Raw genomic sequence first — 20144 nt, 5'->3', positions numbered from 1 at the left:
GACTATGACGTATGTGTTGTATCAAGAATGGGTGGAAGGATAGGGTAAGTAAAAAGATGCAGTGGACCCACGACAAAAACAGCGGGGAGAGTGATTCCATACTTGAAACGAATGCAATGCCCCCCGTAATGTTTATTTGAAATCTAACCAATTCAAAAGTTAAAAAAGACGGAAAATAAGGGAAAACATAAATATTAATTGATCTAACACTTTTATAACCTTTAGAAGTTTTTGATGGTCAGCATCACTGTCCCAGCTATTTTCTGTGCTGGGTCCAATAGAGCTTTAGATTTAACTCATTTTTTTGATATTGTTCTAAAATTATCACTGTAAACGGACGAAAGGCGTGAATACAAAACATACGTCTTGGTAGGCCCATGGAATTTGGCGACAACACTTTAGTAGCGAGTCTCCCTACTCAACCTGTCATGGCTAATCCGCGCACCCCTTCAAAGGAGATCAAAGTTACATGGCCCGTAACGATTACATCTGCACTGTTTATCATTTTTTGAGGTCATTTTGGAGCATGAGCCTAAAAGTGAGTCATATCTCACCATTAAAACATTTTAAAGCCCATCGTAACGTTTATTCCCCGTTGAATTTGTTCATAAGGCCACGGAGACCGGATGAAGAGGAAAAACAAACGTTGCATTGATCCATACCCAAAAAGGGTTTCAATAATAGACGTTCAATCCCCAATTGATTTTTTTTCAGTGTGGCCCACTTGTTTTTTTTAATTTGTCTTAATTTTCGATTAAGTCTTATATCAAGCTCGCCAGATGGACGGACGGTTTGGATATAACACATACCTCATGATGGAACCCACGCAACTCGGTGACGTCAACACATCAGCCAAGTTGGTGGTGTGTGGTACATCAGCCAATCCGCTTCCGATACATTAGCCCGTTCAGTTCCCACATCACCTCCATCCGTCTCGGCAGTTTCTCTGAGAAGCTGAAACCAAGAAGAAGAAGAAGAAGCTGTCTCTCTCCGCTCGATTCTGCCGTAAGTCTCTCTCTCTCTCTCTCTTTCTTATATCTCTCGACGCGTTCAGCCATCCAGACCATTCGCACGCTGGGCCCCACCGTGGATAAGGCATGCCCAACCATCGCCCAGATTGCATGTTCGCAGCTCTAGGATTCTCCTGAGAGATCGGCCCTTGTCTTCGAGAAGCTTACTTTACGAATAATATCCCCTCGATGGGATAATCCTAACCTTTCAATTTCTTAGCTTGGAAATACTGCATCAGTCCGCAAAGAACTAAAACAGCCCCAAATGGGTGGCTAGGATCCTCCAATCTCCGTGATTTTAGGGTCCTATTTCAACAACCCAAGCCACTGGCAGGTTAGGCTATCCCAGGACTGGATGTTTCCCCAAAATCTGATCGGTGGGACAATAGAATGCTAGGACGAGATTTAGGGCCTATTTGGATGCGTGTAACTTTTTAAAGTTGTAAGAAAGTTATATGTTACGGGTAATCATGTTTGGATATAAGTTGTAACTTACCTACAGGTAACTTACTTTTTGTGTTCGGATAACTTGTAACTTTATTACAGATAATAAGTTCCATATTCATGCTAAGTAGAGCTTGAAATAGGAAATTGTTGAAAAATCAGATTACAAGTAAAAAATATTAGATAAAATTATTCCATTTTGTCAAGCCCATGTAAATGAATAGTTTGGTTGATTCTTAGGCTAAATAAATCAACAGGTGGGCCATAAAAGTAGGCTCGCGTTTTCAAAATGCGTGTAATGTAGGAAAAAAGAACTTGAGGTAAGATATCCAAGCGAAAATTTCCCCAGGAGTGACTCTTGTTGAAAAGGATCAGTTAAAGAGAAATCACAAGCATAGGAAACTGCACGGAATCAATGAAAATAGAAATTGGGAGTGTTTAAAAAACCATATGTTAAAACAGATTTGGAACCTACAAGGGGACAAGTTGCACTGACGAACAAGCCTCACTTATATAGAATGAACAATGGAATGTGGGCCCCATTATGATGTATTTGTTTTATCCACACCATCTATCCATTATTCTAGATCATTTTAAGAAATCAACCCAAAAATAAGGTACATCAAAATCTCAGGTGGACCAAATCACTAGAAACAATGTTGATTGAAGGCCCACCATTAAATACTTTTGGTAGGCCACTGATGTTTTGGATCAAACTGATATTTATTTTGTTCCCTTCATCCAGGTCTTTCTGACCTAATCAACAGGTTGGATGTGAAACAAACATTACAGTGGCCCAAGGAGTTTTTTAATGGTGGACTTTCAATCATTACTATTTTGTGTGGTGTGGTCCACCTGAGATTTAGATATGCCTCATTTTTGGAATCAAGCCCTAAAACAATCCAAAATAATGAATGGACGGCATGGATAAAACAAATACAGGATGGTGGACCCCACAGACCATCGGACATTACCCACGCCTCTAGCCAAACTGCCTCCGTCAAACCCTGATGAAAAAAAAAAAAAAAAAAGAAAGGAAAGGAAAGAAAGAAAGGGGTTTTCTAACTTTGCTGAAGCTGGATCGGAGAGGGAGAAGGAGACTGGGAGAGGGAGAAGGAGACTGAGAGAGGGAAACGGAGGCCTTCACTCCATCTGAGAAGGTAGGTACGCTCCTTCAATGTAGGTGCGATTCTTCCCAACAATTTTCATTTCAAAATTTCCAACCGTTATTACCTGTATCAAAGATACAGGTAACTTGAAAAACGACTCAAGTGCCTGTAAGATTTTCGCCTCTTTCTCCTGTAAGAAAGTCACAGGTTGAGAGAAAGTTACCTGTGACTTTCCTCCCCAAACACCAACTGTAACAAAGTCACCTGTAACTTTGTTACATTTTAGAAAAGTTACAGGCATCCAAACAGGCCCTATAATCACCCCCACATTGAACTGAAAAATGGCCAATTTGTGGCTAGGATCTTCCAATCTGATCGACGAGAGAATCCTAGCATCTCGATCTGTGGCCTCCAAATAGACTGTTAAGAGGAGAAATGCAACAAGTCAGGATTGAATTGGGAAAAAGGCCCAACAAAGGGAGCTAGGGTTTCTAATCTGGGTTAATTTTGAGGTCACAGTTCAACAATCCAAGATCACCAGTATGCTGGGCCCCAGTGTGGACAGACACTGCCTCTAAATATCTAATCGGTGGGATTGATCCTGATCGTTCAGTTTGTGGCTCCCAATCAAACTGTTAGGAAGAGAAATCATTACCATCCCACATTGTACTGAAAAATGCCTCAACTTTGTTGGTTAGGATGTTCCAATCTGGAATCATTGATTCAATTCAACTTCTTTTTTCTTTTTTTTTGGCGGGGTTTGGCTAGGAACTTCCAATTTAGATGTTGTATTGGCAGGGTTCATCTAGTATATTGGACATGTTTAGGGGTTTTTCAGCAACCTGGACTTTGCCCTTATAGAACTGGAATCCAATTTCAGGGTCAAATTTCACATTTGGTGACCTGGAATTTGATTTCTGCAGGAATTCAATACCTGATTTAAGAATCCAGCTTGCAAATTCTTGGGAATCGAATTCCAATTCCAGGCACATGATTTACAAAATAAAATTCTCAGGAATCCAATTCCTGGAATTGGATTCTTAAGTAATTTTCAGATTTCAAATTTGCCAAATGACCCCTTATGGGCCCATGGTAAGTGATCTGGTCCAGTGTTTGGTGCACGATTGTAATGAATTAGGTTTGGTCTTTCCCTTTATCAGGTCCCTCATCAAATGCAATTTGCGTTTGTTACCCAGCAAATTGCAGTTTTATTACGAAAATCACTCCCTCCCATCTTTTTTACAGTTTGCAGGCATTGGAGAGAAGAAGAAAGGATTTAAGTTCATGTTAACCTCTAGAGTGCACAAACATAAGCTCAATCAAGAAAGCTTGAGGTGCTTCAGTACTTTATGCTTTTAATTTTCTTCAAATCATGGTTTTACAATCTTCTAGACAGACTTTGAAATGAAACATTTGTGCCTTTTTAACTATTATGAAGTTATTATATAATGCATGACTGAAAGAAGTGGCATCTTTTGTTGGACCCAAGACCCAACCCAACAGGTTGGGCCTACTTTGAATTAGGCAGCAGGTTCATTTAGTGGGCCCCATTAGGGATTGATCATGCTGCAAGAAAGCATCTTATCCGTGATCCGTCCAAGCTGGTGGCCTGAAAGTGCATAGTTCGGCCAGCCGTTCATATTCGATGTTGGAAATGGTGCAATGGTTTATGGGGAAGTTTTCTGATGCAGGACTCCTTTTGGGCATGGGCTATTCACAAGCCTCACATGCACAAAACCCCAGCAGGTTGTTAAGTAGGACCTACATTGGATGGGCCATATGCTAAAATTAACACTATGGAGGGTGGAGAATCCTAATCCTTAGATTGAGGATTTTAAATAGGAAACAGATGGTGAATCGTTCTTTGGTTGATATTTTTATAGCCATCCATTTTCTTTCCAAAGTCCTTAATTTCAGCTAGGGTTTACCTCGGATGGACCATATCTGAAAAATCATACTAAAGGGAAGATCCTATCGTTGTGTTAGAGGACTTTTGAGGGAAATGAAATGGATTGCTATACAAAGGTCAACCAAAGTTCCATTTACATCCTTTTCTAAGAAACCGTCCAATCTAAAGGATTAGGATTTGTCCAATCAGTATGAATTTTGGCATATGGCCCATCCAGTGTAGGTCCCCCATGACAACCTCATGCGAGTCTGCCACACGAACAAAAAAGAGAGTCGTGAAAAAGCAATGAGCATTACTGACTTTCTCGGTGCACAAAAATTATGTGTTAGAAAAGCTAGAGAGGTCCTCAAGAGACACTAGGTGTTGGATGTTTGCTTCCATAGGCTTCTACACTGTACGCATGGCACATGTCTAACGTAATCAGAATTGTTGGCCTGGTGGGCCTGCTGGCAGTCTGATTTAATTCAGCGTAATTATACATTTTGAATGGGACCATTGTTCTTATTTCATTTTGCTTAAATATTCTAGCCATCCATTTCCTAGTCACTAGTGCAACAGCTAAGACATTTCAATCGATGAACATTTTATACATAGCACCTTTGGATGGTAAACTGCCAGATCAGTGGCTCCAATTTCCTTAGAAATGTGCCAGCATCAGCATAGATGCAATTTACCAGTGAAGCTCCATTTCCAAGAGGCTCACGAGTTTCCCTTGCAAACCTCTTACATGATATGCAAACAGCATATGGAAAAGAGAAATGTGAATAGCACTGTTATGAGTTCAATTTCAAGGGACTAGCGGCTTACATGTATCAATGTGGCACATGTGTGAGATTCAAGGTACTCATTAGGCATGGCCTATCATGAAGATCCCCTAGCCAAAAACACCAGGCCAATCTGCTAATCTAGTGTCACGTCACACATGTAAGTTTAATGTGGACTGTTGGTCAATTTAAGACATGTCCACCTAATGAGTGAAACAGTTAGCTTTTCAGGCCAAGCGATCTAGATGGCGGGGCCCAGCTGATGAACAGCTTGGATCTTGAAGAAGCATGCCACGTTCGCATGTGTGGGCTACAAGTCCTTTGAAATGGGACCAATGCAAGTTTCTTTAGCAGGTTCCATGGATAAGATTTGTGGGGCCCAGCTTAGTACTCTTTAATGGTAGTCAAAGAGGAGGTGGCAACTCGCAATGCCTGCTGTAATAGTGGGCCCACACAAATTGCCTGGTCCCACTTCAGCCAACAGCAGGAGTATCGTAGACCTCTCAAGAGTCCTAATTTCTTCCCAAGATATGCAGCCCCATATGAATTGTATTAAGTATCAACAGCTGACTTGTACACATGGCCTGACAACTATTTGATTGGATATCCTCTATGGATTCGCGCATGGCCCCATAGTCACCATGATTAGATGATCACATCCATCCAATTAGGGCCTCCAACATGGAGGGTATACTAGAAATGGCCTTGCAGTCCAATTTGTGTGCCCTTAATGGGACAACCCTGTTCATCCAATCATGATTACTTTGGGCCCATGTGCAATCAACAATGTGTCCCTCCTATCCAATGGCCTAATGTGATTGCAGGGGGTTTCCACAGAGGAAGACTCCTTGTTGGATCATTGCTCAAGGATCAGTAATTCTTGCACATACTTATTTTGTCTTTAGTTGTAAAGCCCCATTCTTACTACTTTTTTGTTTGTTTGTTTGTTTGGATAGGTGAGCTGGGCTTCAACCTGAGACCTCATCATTGATCCAAATGCTGTGTACCATTTCATCTATGGGCTCGGACCAAAGGAATCCCATTCTTACCGGATCCTTGCTATAGGCTCGGCATGTAATATTTGCATTTCCATATCCATTGTCATGTTTACTAACGACCGGAGGCAAGTAGAGCGGACAGGGAAATATGGCACTCCCAGGGTGCAATACCTTCAGGTACGCTTCTTCTTTCTTATTGCCTTTTCTTTTCTTTTCATTTGTGGGAGATTTTGATATTTTGTCATTTTTAAAAAACTTAAGTATATATGGTTGTTGTTTTTCTTCCTCTTGTCATCTGATTTGTAGTTTTTAGTTAGATATTTGAAGCTTTTGCTTTGGAAATTTTGTGGGTAGAAATGACGAATGTTAATGATGGTCTTATCTTTCACATTGAGGAAGTATCCCTCAAAATGCAGTTATGCCCCTCTATGTCCAACTTCCTTTTTTATTTTTTATTTTTTTGAGAATTAAGGATATTTTATTAAAAAAGAGAAGAGAAAGCAGCAGCTTAGAACCAAAATGCTAGAAAGATCAACAATCCAAATCCCCAAAGAAATAGTTAGCTAAGGACTTGATCAACGAAAACCCAAGCCATTACATCTTGCTTTGCCCTCCTGAACTCATTGTTCGGACATCCATGGTAGTCATTGAAATATCTGCAATTGTGCGCTGCCCAAATGGCCCACAAATAGCAAGAATAGCAAGCTTCCACAACACTCTGCATTTAAAGACCTACTCCTCCCATGCCAAAGTGAGGAAAAATGAACCAATCAATCCTGGCATCACCCAATAGCATCGGCAAAATTCGAATGACTGGTTCCAAATACTTCTCGCAAAGATACAATGCAGAAATAAATGATCCACTGATTCAGCATCTTCCATGCACATTATACACACATTAGGAATGATCACAGCGGGCACCCTATTTCTTACTGCCAACCATGTGAAGGCATTAACCTGAAGCAGTCCCCTATATGACCAAATAAACTTCATATGTTTGAAAGTCTCTCTATGCTTGTGAGAGCGAATCACCCCATAGAAAGAATGAATAAAAAATCTTCCGGATTTCTCCTTCCACACCCAAGGACTCTACTCCGAGGATGGGGTACAACCTTGAAGAAGACTCAACAAATGGATCATATCCTCTAGATTTCTGCTTTAAGTCCAACTTGAAACTCATGATTTAAATTTGGAGCCCAGACCATTGGTATAAATTGTAAGGAAATCACAATCCACTCTATTAGGGCCATGGTTCTCAAAATCAGTATCGTGTCGGCCGATACGGGCGTATCATGTCGGTTTCGGCTTGATACGATACATGATATGAGGTTGTATTGTCCGTATCGGAATCTGTTGGATCGTATCGGTCCATATCGGCTGATACAACTTGTATTGGTGCCGATACAGGGCCGATACGCCTATAAAACCCCAAATTAAAATTTTTTTTTTCTTCCCAAAATTCACTCATGTCTCCTCTTCTTCTTTTCATTTAAACCATGAAAGAATATTAAAAACTCATTTTAGGCTAGATTTAGACCTATTTTGGGATCAAAACAAATGATTTTAATGGGATTCGACAAATCGAAGCGCAATAGACCATTATGGGAAAAATCCGAAAGAATGGTAAACCTTCACTTTCTTTTTTATATTTTCATCTTCTTTTTGTTGTATTTCCAATATTATGGGCCATTGTTTACCAAATCATGTTTAATTTGTGTTCAATTAGGGCCCATTTAGTTGACCTTCAACAAGTCAAATCGACAGACAACATTCTCATCAAAGAATGGTCCGATACACCATTGAATACATGGTTTTAAAAATAATAATAATAAAGAGAGAATAAGATACATTCATGAATATCTCATTTTCCCCTATTTTTCTGATATTTTTCATATTTTTTTGCTTCAAAAAAAATTCCGACTGATACGGGCCCATACGGCCCCGATTCCGTTTCGCGACACCACATCGTATCATTTTTGCGCAGGGCTGATACGTCGGCTGATGCCGTCATTCAGAACCATGATTAGGGCCTGTTTGCATTCTTGAAACTCAAATGGCTTATTTACAGACAACCTCTGACGGCTATGGCATGTCAGTGTTAGCTTGTCCTTCTGCAGGAAGAGGCCCGTAAAAGACAATGTGTTTTGTTTCCATTCGGAACAAAAAATAAAAAAAGAAAAAGAAGAGAACCAATCATCTATTTTGCACCTCTCTCCTGCAAGAAGGAAAATTACTTCTAGTTCTAACATGTCCCAGCTGTTAGACACCATCTGTAATAGAGATCTATTTGAGTTCCTAGTACGCAAACAAGCCCTTAGAGTAATATTTGCAATTCAATTTGATAGTGTATCCAAATGCAGTATTGGTTGAGTATTGCCTGAGTAGTCCTTCACCTGATAATAATTTCTGACACACGCATTGATGAAAAACACTTGTAATCTGAGAAAGTACTCCAAAGATCAATGGCTGTAAGCATAAAACCCATTTTTAAAAAAATAAAATAAAATAAAATCAGATCTTGATTTCACTGCAAAATCAACATGCCAAGGTTGCTTTTAGGCCTTAAATAGCTGACTATCCATCTGCCAAGCATTTGGGGCAGCATGAAAAGCTGTGAGCTCATTATACTGACACGTTTTAATCAATTTTCACCTCAAATCAATGTCTGATGCATTTCAGCTGTTACCTGGAGCAATGCAATTCATTCCACACAATTGGTTCTGTAGATGACAAACAGTCAAAATTTCAAAGCTGGGAATGTATCTTTTCAAAAGTTTGGAAAGATGTCATTCCGCAGCTTTTGCCTATTTCTTAGATGGCTTTCCTTTGCATGATGTAAATATTCTTTTTATTGCTTGATTCCTATTTCCATTTGGGGAGTTGATGAAACTTCAGCTTTATTTCATTGTTTTTGTTGCTAATAAGAAATAACTTTTTAACGAGTTTCTACATAAAAAATGAGTGCTCCTCATTCAAGTGAGGATGGGAGTATAGAACCAGTGGCATTTGATGGCCTGCAATTAATATGCACCATTTTCTTTCTTTTCTTTTTTAATCTCATTGTGGCTGCTATAACAGGAAGGTCACCCTACATTGTGTTACATAACACTTCTTATTTTAAAAATAATGGCTTTTATATAATGGAATAGAGATTGTTACTAACACAGGATGTTATTTAAGGGCATCATGATATGTAATGTAACACCTGTTTGATCTGTTATTTTCTCATACGCCTTACCTTTTCTGTTTTCCTATTTTCCTGTTTTGCATTTCCTAACAGCCATTACTGTTGTACAATAGTAGTCTCAGTCTGCCATTATAGGCCATAACACCGGCTTTAAACCTTGGTGCCTCCTGCTGTGCAAAACCTCCAATGCCTTTGATTCTAACATCATAAAATGATTAAAGAAGGCTCTAACGTGCCAAGAGCAAGATTCATGTTCAATACTTAATAAACTCAAGGCATACATTGCAAATCAGTGGTGCATATTCTCATTTATCTGGTTAGCCAAAGTCTAGAACTCCATTTGTTTCTTCATGCATGAGGATTTTGCAGTTTCACTGGCAACTGCTTTGGAAGCCACCATGGAGTACTTAAATTTATATGGGCGCATCTACCATTGAATACTGGCCTGAGAGGAGGCGCATGTCATATTAATTTCTAATTCCATTGATGCTGCCGATTCTTTGTCCCATATAGTTCTGCTTTTGAAAATAGCCTTGTCTTCTGTTGTCTTTCTTAGCAATACTGAGATTAGATTATGGCAGAAGTATTCCATCACAGCAGACTGTGTAGCATGTTGCTCTTCAGTTTATTCCAGGCTCCCTTTCTTTTTTCTTTTCTTTCCTTTTAAGGTACTATTTTGTGTTTTCAGTTTGTCCAGGTGGATAACGTGGTATTGTGATCCAAAATGTTGATACGATGGACCTCACCGTGGTTGGCCCATGTGCCAAAAATACTGCAGTTTGGAAGATCCAAGCCATCGAATATTTGGCATTTTTTTTTCTTGTTGAATGTAGAGCTGTGCTGTGTTCTCTTTCAAAACCATATTAGTTGGCTACCGATTGAAGGTTGGGGTTTTTTCCATCTGGGATATTTTTGGTGCATTGGGCATACACAGTGGGCCAAATAATATCAACGATTTGGATCACTGAAACACAGGCCTCGTGTACAAACTGAAGAACCAAACAGATTGTACCAAGCCTGAGTTTGATTTGTTCCATCACTTGCTTTACCTTTTTACTGCAGGAGTTGGTGACTGAGTTTCAAAATACTACTGATGAAGGTATCCTCTGCTTGGATGCAAATACTTGAATGTGTCTTTGCTTTCATCCCTTGTGCTTAGCGAGTTTTTCTACAGCGAATGCTAGAAACCTTAGATATTTGCAAATTTCCCTTCTGTATGATGCACCATAGTCAGGCATGTAGAGAAAGAAGTGAAATGAGGAGATTGTGGTGCATGTGTGCGCACGCGCATGTGAGGCTGAGGGGGAAAAGAAAGGAAAAAGGAAAGAGCCTGGTACAAGGGGAAGGTTGATGCTTGATTTTGTTGCTATTTGAAGTGTGTACCCATGGGTACATTTGGGTGTTTCTACTTTTTGGAGTAGGTGGGATGCGGTGAAGATTTTGGGGCATAAATGTGCTTTTGTTGGATGGAAAGAGCTCATTCCAAATGCACTTCCTAAGTTATGTTTATTCATTTCACTGTCAAGTATATGCCACAATGGATTTGGCAAGAATCCAAACATGTGTATGGTGGTGTACTAAAACACCACTCTGTGTCTTCACTAACAACATTTTTTTAAAAATAAATGCTTCTGAAGTTGTATATCCATCATCATAGCTATGTCCCAGCCTTGGGTCAGCATTATAATCCTGATTGCTTGGCAGAAGTTCAAAACCGGCTGCCTGCATGATATCGACCCTTAGTCGGGTGAAGTGGTATCAGAAGTGGGTGTTGGGTATTGCCTGTTTTTTGAGAAATTAGAAGTTTAAAGTTTCTAGGTTTCGTCCTTACTTATAGATTATTACTAATTAAGTTATAATTTTTTTAAAAATGCATATTGTAAAGTGAACACATCATGTCTTTAATTATTAAAAGATACACTTGGGTAGAAAGCTATATTTTCGTAAAATCTTATAAATATATGATGGATCGTAAGAATTTTTTTTTTTTTTTTTTTTGAACAATGACAAGTTTATTGATAAAAGGCAAAAGCCTAAAGAATACAACCCATTGAACAGAAGCACAGAAAAACTGCAATTACAACTCAACCCAGAATTTGGAAACTGATCAGGCACCATAAAGCTTGCTCCTGTTGCCCATTCCATAACCAGTTCCTTAGTCATTTTACAAACCTCCACTGGAGACTTTTTCCGATCCTGAAAGCATTGGCTGTTCCTTTCCATCCATAAGACCTAAATTCCAGCAGGAAGACAGAGATGCCAAACTCGCTTTCCTAGCTCCCCTTAACCTCTGCCATGCCAGGATGTGAAAAAAACTTCAATTGATCCCAGCATTACCCAATTAAACCCGAGCTTACCAATAATGTCAGCCCATATCTTTGCCGCGAATTCACAATGAATGAACAGATGGTTCACCAATTCTTCAGCTTTATAACATATGAGACATGCATTTGGGAGGATCATCCCTCTCTTGCATAAGTTATCGACTGTTAGTACTTTGTTCCTGCCCACTAGCCACGCCAATGCCATTACCTTCAGCAGAGCTCCATGTTTCCAAATGAGAGCTGCATGGCTCGACTCCATGGTATATGCCCCAAATATGAGTCCATTATATGCTGATTTCACTGAGAAGACTCCGGACTTTTCATCTAACCACCTCATTGTATCGCTTTGTGAAGTCACTGGTCAAACCTTACTTAATAGCTCCAAAAGACTTAGAAACACCTCCAACTTAACCTCAGTTAAGTTTCTTCTACATGGAGGGACCCATATAGCTGAGTTGGCATGGATCGAGAAGCATCTAGCCACTGCTATATTAGCCTCTAGAGCAATACTCGCTAACTGGGGGGAATCTCTCCTTCAAATTTATTTAATTTTTAATCCCCAATCCAAATATGCCTTGATCCACCGAGAATCTTGTTGAATTTTGTACATCCTTCCTACAACCCCCCCATTTCAAGAGATGAAACTTAATGTTTATCTTCCGCCCTGGAGGAACTCCCTCATAATTCTTTCGAGCTTATCAACCACATCCTTCGGGTACTTAAATGAAGGCATGTAATAGACTGGCAAATTGGACATACTGCTGTAATCAGTGTTAATCTTCCGCCCAAAGACAAATGTCTATTCTTCCACCTAGATAGCCTACTAACAAATCTTTCAATGACTATCCCACAAGTACTTTGGCGACTTTCCTATACATAACGGTAGCCCCAGGTATGTTGTTGGAAATGAACCTTCTCGACACCCAAATGTGCTTGCAAACAAACCGAGCTCTTCCCTTGACCTTCCCACACCCATGATTTCACTTTTGGCTGCATTCACCTTCAACCTTGAAACAACTTCGAAACATACAATAATCATACAGAGGTTATCCACCTCCGAAACCTCTACTTCACACAAGAGTAACATATCATCTGCATATTGGAGGTGTGATATTTGAAAGTGAGAATTATCGACTTTAAACCCTTTAATTAACCTGACTTCCACTCCTTTATCAATCATCCAGCCCATTAATTAACCCGACTTCCACAAACCTCTAGAAGCTTCTTTTTTTTTTTAAAAAAAAAAAAAAAAAAAAAAAAAAAACCATTTGGGGACCCATTAACTAGAACTGAAAATTTTGTTGATTGGACACAAGAACGAATCCACAAATGCCATTTAGCTCCACATCCCAAACGACCCAACATATAATCTAAAAATGCCCAATCAACATGATCATATGCTTTTTCAATGCCTAGCTTGCATACCACCCCTTTCCTACCTTTCCTGAAGATTCTTGAAGTAAAGTTGATGTGAGTTGTTCATCTTCTTCTTCTTCTTCTTCTTCTTTTTTGTGACAAGACAATGACCCCCATATACATATGTAGGGGGATAAATAGCAACATATCTTGTTGGGAAATAAAAAAGAGAGTAGGTAATGTGGTTCTAAGGAGTTGGAATTATGAATCTTTAGAAGGAGAAGGAAATCAAAAGGTAGGAAATGTGGTTCTGAGGAGTTGGAATTGTAAACCTTTAGAAGGAGAAGTGTGATTCCTACAATAATCAGAATTGAAAGTGCAAATCCACCATTTGAAGTGGAAGTGTTTGGTGAAATGGAAGAAAGCTATAGCTGAGTATCAATCCTCATTTAGCTGGGCTTGAGATTTGCTGGCGCATTGCTACTAGGCAGAGTTTTAAGTTCCTACAATTGTATATAAATCTTCATTTATTTGGTTACTAGTATATATTGGCCAACTCATATCTGATGACTGGTCACTCCATTGTTTTGCAGAGTCGAAGGAGAGAATTGTTGCTCATTTGGCTAACTTTGCATATGACCCGTACAATTATACCTTTCTGCGCCAGGTATTTAAACTAAGTTTTATTTGAATATTCAAACAGCATTGGCAGCTCTTCCTTTAACTTTTAATTCTTTTTTGGTTTAAGCAGCTCAATGTCTTGGAACTGTTCCTAGACTGCATGACAGAGCCAAATGAGAAACTTGTGGAATTTGGTGCTGGTGGGATTTGTAACTCTTGCGTTGGTGAGTTTAGAGATTTGACCTCTCGGTTTCATTGTCCTAATAAAATATGGAAACATGCTTCTTGATACTTCTTTTCCCCCGTGAACGACCAAAATAACTGCTTGTTCGTTAGGACTAAGGTGTTGTTTGTATGCATCTCAATCTGTTAAATCATATATCCTTGATGATTCAAATATGCATCCAAACAGTAATGAACTTGTAGATTCTATTTTCAGACACACATGTGAAAGTAGTCATGTTTCTCCACCAAATCAACATATGGATAACTACTGGTCAGTGTTTGAGTCGCGAGATAATACTGCATAGTGCATCCCATCTGCAACAACCAAAGGTGGAACAGCCAAAGGGACCCAAAATGGAAGAAGCCATTATTGTCTTTGCTATCTTAAAAATAAGGGTTTAACTTTAGTAGACTCTAGGCAAATTGATATTTTAGTGTGCTCAGTGCTTTTAGACATGTTGACAGTTATGTTCACCCTACTTTTCATTGGCTTCCATGAAAAATTTGCTCTGGTTAGAGAAACTTTTTCCATCTAATAAAGCCATACAAAAAATGGATTGCTTGGATTTGTTTTAGCGATAGTTCTCTTCCACCCAAAAACCACATTTAACTCCATCTTGGAGAGTATTATTAGCAAACCATAGAAGACATTACAAGGTTACCAAAACATGCGCTTCTAGTATCATAAAATTACAGCCCTGTCGCATTCTAACTTAATTCACAATACCAATAGGATTAAAATAGGTTCGTTAATCAATTTGTCACAATTAGAGCCAATGTTTGTTAGTGTGAGCGCATACTGCGCGAGTGGGCGCCCTCACCTCCTTGGCTTTCTTCTTTGGTTGGTAACGCAGTTGGGTTATGGTATGACTCAGATGTGTGAAGCATATAATTTGGAGTCACCATTAGCTAAATGAAGCTTGGAATCTACGGCCGGCTAGAAACTGTAGAATTGCTTTGAGGGTCGGGGAATCATAAGACTTCCCAACTTGAGTGACTCTTGGGTTGGTCTACAGCCACAGATTCCAAGCAAGAGCCTCGGCGACGGAAAAGGAAGAGGTTAGGCACCCTTTTCTGCCCACACCACATGCAGTTTCTATTTTATGGGATTTTAGGATTTTTTGAGAATTTAGTAGAATTTCGACGCTGCTACATTTGGCCTTGCTTCGCAGAGCCCATAGGCTCAGGCAAGTTATAAAGAAAGACTAATCTAGCATTGCTTCACAAGAGAAAAAGGGGAAAAAAAAAAAAAAAAAAAAGCCCTATCTTCACGGAGCTGGTAGCTGGGGCAGGCAAAAAGTAAAAGCAGAAGAAAAGGAGATATTGTGGAGTAAAGACAAAAGAACAGTAAATGTTGCATGTGTAGATGGGATGTGGGAGTGGAACGCGATCTGAATCAATATGTTAGAAGGAAAAGGGGAGATTAGACACCCCTTTTTCTACCAAATGGATGGTCGGATATCGCCGATTCCAACCATACTCTGGGCTTCAATGGTTTCCTCCACTAATTATTTTTGTCATTTTATTTTCTCTCCTAGGTCGGGTGGCCTATCAGTGCTGTTGGGAATTCTCTGGAACTTCAGACTCCCTAAGCACCTACCCCTGCTTTTGAAACCACTCACTAGATCTCTCTGTTGCCTCCATCTGCTGCCCCAAATTCTCTCTGCTGTGCTATTTTTATAAATCCCACCGCCGATCATGTAATGACCATTGGTGGGGGGTGACAGGCTTACTTCTCTGTTTTCTACTTAACAGTGGTAAGTGACAGCTGCAACAGTCGGAAATGCTTTTTGGGTTGCCAGTCATTTTCTGATCATTGGTATGTTTTGGCCCTTTGGTCTTATGGTTTTCCATGTACGGAGAGTATCCAAGGTTTTAAAGAGCCTAAATGATCAGCTAAGATCTGATCTATCATGTTCTATGCAAGGTGTCCCACGTAGGTTACGGTAACGATCATAACTGTTACGTGTTATGTGCTCAAAATGGCCGTAATGGCCCCGTAACAGTTTTTTTTCAAAAAAGAAAAAAAGAACCATAACGGCCTATACGGGGGGCCGTAAGGCACCTCCTAGAATTAACCGACGGACTCAATCGGCGGGCATAGAACATCGCTGATTGAGCCTGTCAGTTAATTCTTGGAGGTGCCGGGGATCCTTTTCATTTGACCCGTTTGGATTTTCGATGCTTTTCTGGGTCGATTGGAGGCCGTCTTTGGAAGCAAGTAGTGATTAGGGTTTCGGAAGGTTCGGATGATTGACCAAGATCTGATCTGTCAGGTTCTTGATCCACCGATGGGGTCCGTCGGTTAGTGCTTGGAATTCTTTCCATACAACCCATTTAGATTTTCGAAGCTTTGCCAAGTTGATTTAGGGGCAGTTTCCAAGGCCCAACTAAAGTCTGAAGAGTAGTTGCTCTTATTCTGGGTGGGGTGTCTACAGTTAGGTTAGCATCCGCCAATCAATATGAGTTTTTCATGTTGGCCCATGAAAGTGGGGAGATCCAATGGATGGTCTAGACTGGATTTGACTGTTCACTCCTCTAAAAGCACAGGGGCACACTAAGAGCATCAGTCCACCCTTGTCGCGCATGAGCTTTTGCCTAAAAATAAGTGAAATCTCCACCCCTTCTTAAAAGAACACTAAATACACACTCCTCTGCTTTGAAAAGATTATGAATGGCAATGGGAGAACCCTCTGTTATTGCTAGAAAGATGCCCCTGACTAGGTTTAAATTTCCTTAACATTCTTGAGGCATTTTTGTAATTGCTGTCAACCTTTACAGAGTTGTCATATTCTTCTTCTGCTTCTTCTTCTTCTTCTTCTACTTGCGTGATGTACGTCTATATACGTACATATGCTCTATGTTTATTGACTGATGCATAGATCTGTGTTCTAACCTTTTAATTTCTTACTAGACTCAGCAAATGCTTCAATTATCATTCAATGTGGCGGGATTCCTTTGATGATACAGTGCTTATCAAGCCCAGTCAGAAACACTGTAAGTCTTGTGATCTGGGATACACATTCATTTGGGGCCTGTTTGATTTTCCATGATACATGTAAATCAGGGTAAACAAGTAATTATTACTTTTTCACCATGTTTGAAAATACGAGAGTAATTCCACCTCGAAAATCGAAACAAAAGTGTTGACTTAAATATGTGGACCCCACTGTAATGTATATGATATATCCACACCGTCCATCTATTTTATTAGAACATTTTGGAACATGAACTGAAAAATGAGGCAGATCCAACACTCAAATGGCCCACACCAAAGGAAACAGTGGCTTTAATTCGTCCACCATTGAAAGTTATTTTCTTCACTGGGCCCACATTGAGGTTTTTTTCATCATTTAACCCGTTCATAGGGTCACACAGGCGTGGATAAGGAGAAAACACGAATATCAGCTTGATCCAAAACTTTTAAGGGCCCCAAGAAGATTTTAATGGGAGGCATTCGATTCCCGTTGTTTCTTGTGGTGTGGTCCACTTGACTTTGGATCTGCCTCATGTTTTTGCTCATGCCATAAAGTCGGCCGGCATAACAAATGAGCGGTGTGGATAAGTAACATACATCACGATGGGCCCCACATTGATGTTGTAAATTTCTCGATTAAAGTGTTAAAAAAGTAAGTTGTCACATCTGCATTGGGAAAGATGTGGTAATTACATAGGTAAATAATTATTACCCATTTACATGGTAATTACACTTGAGTCCAAAAATCAAACTGGCCCTTGATGAATTCATCTCTAACATTGGAATGTAAATCTGCCAAAACTTTCTTAGATTTTGAGAAGGAAACTGATATTTACACCTCGCTTCTTTGATGCATGTGTGATGCGCCCCTGTTTTCAAACCTATGTAATAAAATGGTAATACAAACCACCAAAAGTAGAATGAGGGGGCTTATGCATAAAAAATGTGAGTGTAAAATTGGTGGCTCCCTTGGAGTTTTTTTTTTTTTGGGGGGGGGGGGGGGGGGGAAGTCAAATGCTTCCAAGTGCCCATAAGTACTAAATCCCATGGTTTGGATAGTACTTGCTGGATTCGTGGTGCTTCTAGGGACTGCCGAATTAGAGTTTTTTCTTTTGGAACTTTGTGTTTACAGATGACTCTTAATCACACCTGTAAAAACCAACTTAAAACCATACCAGTTTGTTAGTTGTTTTTTTTTTTTTTTTAGTCATTTCATTTTAGTGACAGTCTCCTAATTCAGTTGTAATTGGAGGAATATGATCAACAGGTGAATTCTGCTCTTGGAGCTCTTTACTATCTGTGCAATCCGGCCACCAAAGAAGAGATCTTGAAACCAGAAGTTGTTGAGCTTATCAGAAAGTATGCTGCAGCTGAAGCTGTTAGTGTTAGTTTCAGCAATCTGGCCAAGGCATTCTTGGACAAGCATGTCTGCAGATGAATGAGTACGAAAGCCTATAAGAGGGTCCTTGAAATGACTTCCATCTTGGCCAATTGAGTTGTGGAAGGCCATGGACCATGGGTCATAGATCAAGTCCCAAAGGCATTTTAGGTCCACTATTGGACAGCTCATGGTGCATGCTCCTAATCCAGCCAGATGTGTTTATTAGCCTTTGGAGGGAATGGCTCATGTCGTTAGAGGCATCACTGCCATAGATTACTTGGTAAAGCCCTTGTTCATATTTAACATTTGTATCATTGATCACCCCTCGTCAGCTTTCGCGGTGTCCAGATGCAATTAGACCCTGGGAGAAATTGTGGTCCATTCAAGATGCTAGATATATTTATGGTAGCCTAGGCAAAGGTCTATCAAACGACCTGTATATGTTTTACCTGCACAGCACAGTCAATGAGGTGAGCAGGCACAAGCAATGGATGGCCTTAGCATGTGGGGTCCATGTGGTGAGTAGCAGGTGCACATGTATTCAAGCATGCTTATGCCTCGTCCATGTACAGCCCATGGATCGACCGTTCATCATGACCAGCATGACAAATATCACTATATTTGTGAAAAACTAACGACAATATTATCGTGATAGTACTGCAAGATTTTCAAAATATCGTCCCTTTTCCATTTTTTGCAATTTTATTGAGATGGTTTAGAATTTTATCTAACTCATTACTAATTATATATTTAATATTTTAAAACTATTTGTTAATTTATAGCATTTATTATTATTATTATTATTATTTGCCAGATTTTCCTAACAATATCCCAGAAAAACCTCATATTTTAAAAATCTACCAATATGTTCTTGTGTGAGAAATTCCTGAGAATGAGATTAGACACTATGATCATGATGGAGTAATGTGCCTGATATAAGCATTTAATGTTGTTCACTTGGTTAATGATAGAGTAGGAAAATAGAAAGGGAATGGATTAGAGTGTCTTCAAGGGTCCAAGATATGGTAATATGGTAGAGCTATCTCTCGACCGGACGCATGACGGTGTGATGTGTTGTTGAGCCCACTCTATGGCAACTGATCAGGTTGCTTAATTTATAAACATAAAATCTGTGAGATGATCCTATCCATTAATTTTTAAACAATTTATCTTTATTTCATATTTGACTGGTAACTGTTTTTGTTTTCCAGGGCTCACTTTAATGGCCACATCAAATGGATAAGGTTGCCTAATAGAAGTGGTTTTTTTATACAAACCAGCCACTGTGGGTCCTGTATATGGGCAAAGACCCAATTTGCACATCACCAGCCCCATGTAAATGTATGTAAATGGGTAACGAGTAATTATCAATGTAATTCAATGACGGCTTGCTTTTTTGACACAAAAATCAAGGAGGGTGTGAATTTCATGTGGGGCCATTGTGATATATTTGGCTTATGCACACTGTCCATCCATTTTGGAGGATGATTTTAGTGCATGAACCCAAAATTGAGATAGATCCAAAGCTCAAGTGGACCATGCCACATGAAATAGTGGGTTGACTATGATTTCCTATGGTGTGGGCCACTTGAGCTTTGGATCTGCCTCATTTTTGGGCTCATGCCCTACAATGTTCAGGTAAAACGGATGGACAGTGTGAATATGTCACATGCATGATGGTGGATCTCTCACATATTTAAATCAGTCTTTTCTGGATCCAGTTTTTAGGTGGAAATACAGCCTAGCCTTGGGGACGGATGAAAATAATAATAATGAACTGTTTATATCTATTTACTGATATTTATTGGTATTTGCGGTGGAATTGAAAAATCAAGCACC

The 20144-nt window shown here is 39.6% G+C and overlaps 1 protein-coding gene across 3 annotated transcripts; it reads left to right on the top strand.

The window, feature by feature from the left end:
* The first annotated feature begins 870 nt into the window (after positions 1 to 870).
* Positions 871 to 18995, top strand: LOC131225252 (uncharacterized). Of its 3 annotated transcripts, XR_009161269.1 has the most exons (9): positions 871 to 1005; positions 3809 to 3897; positions 6193 to 6411; positions 10484 to 10520; positions 13695 to 13768; positions 13853 to 13946; positions 16862 to 16944; positions 18192 to 18632; positions 18664 to 18995. XR_009161269.1 is itself a non-coding variant. In XM_058220750.1 (8 exons), the coding sequence occupies exons 3-8, from the start codon at positions 6340 to 6342 to the stop codon at positions 18360 to 18362; spliced, it is 531 nt and encodes a 176-aa protein (XP_058076733.1). In that variant the 5' UTR covers positions 871 to 1005; positions 3809 to 3897; positions 6193 to 6339; the 3' UTR covers positions 18363 to 18995. The 3 variants fall into 3 exon arrangements, 2 of the variants coding, with proteins under 2 accessions (XP_058076733.1, XP_058076734.1); XM_058220750.1 differs by having other exon boundaries at positions 18192 to 18995; XM_058220751.1 differs by lacking the exon at positions 871 to 1005 and adding an exon at positions 1062 to 1344 and having other exon boundaries at positions 18192 to 18995.
* The last annotated feature ends 1149 nt before the right edge of the window (positions 18996 to 20144 follow it).

The sequence above is a fragment of the Magnolia sinica genome, chromosome 14, assembly GCF_029962835.1.
Source record: "Magnolia sinica isolate HGM2019 chromosome 14, MsV1, whole genome shotgun sequence".
In the NCBI taxonomy this organism is placed as follows: domain Eukaryota; kingdom Viridiplantae; phylum Streptophyta; class Magnoliopsida; order Magnoliales; family Magnoliaceae; genus Magnolia; species Magnolia sinica.
Note: the sequence above shows the minus strand (reverse complement) of the source record. Positions and strands in the feature narration are given on the sequence as shown.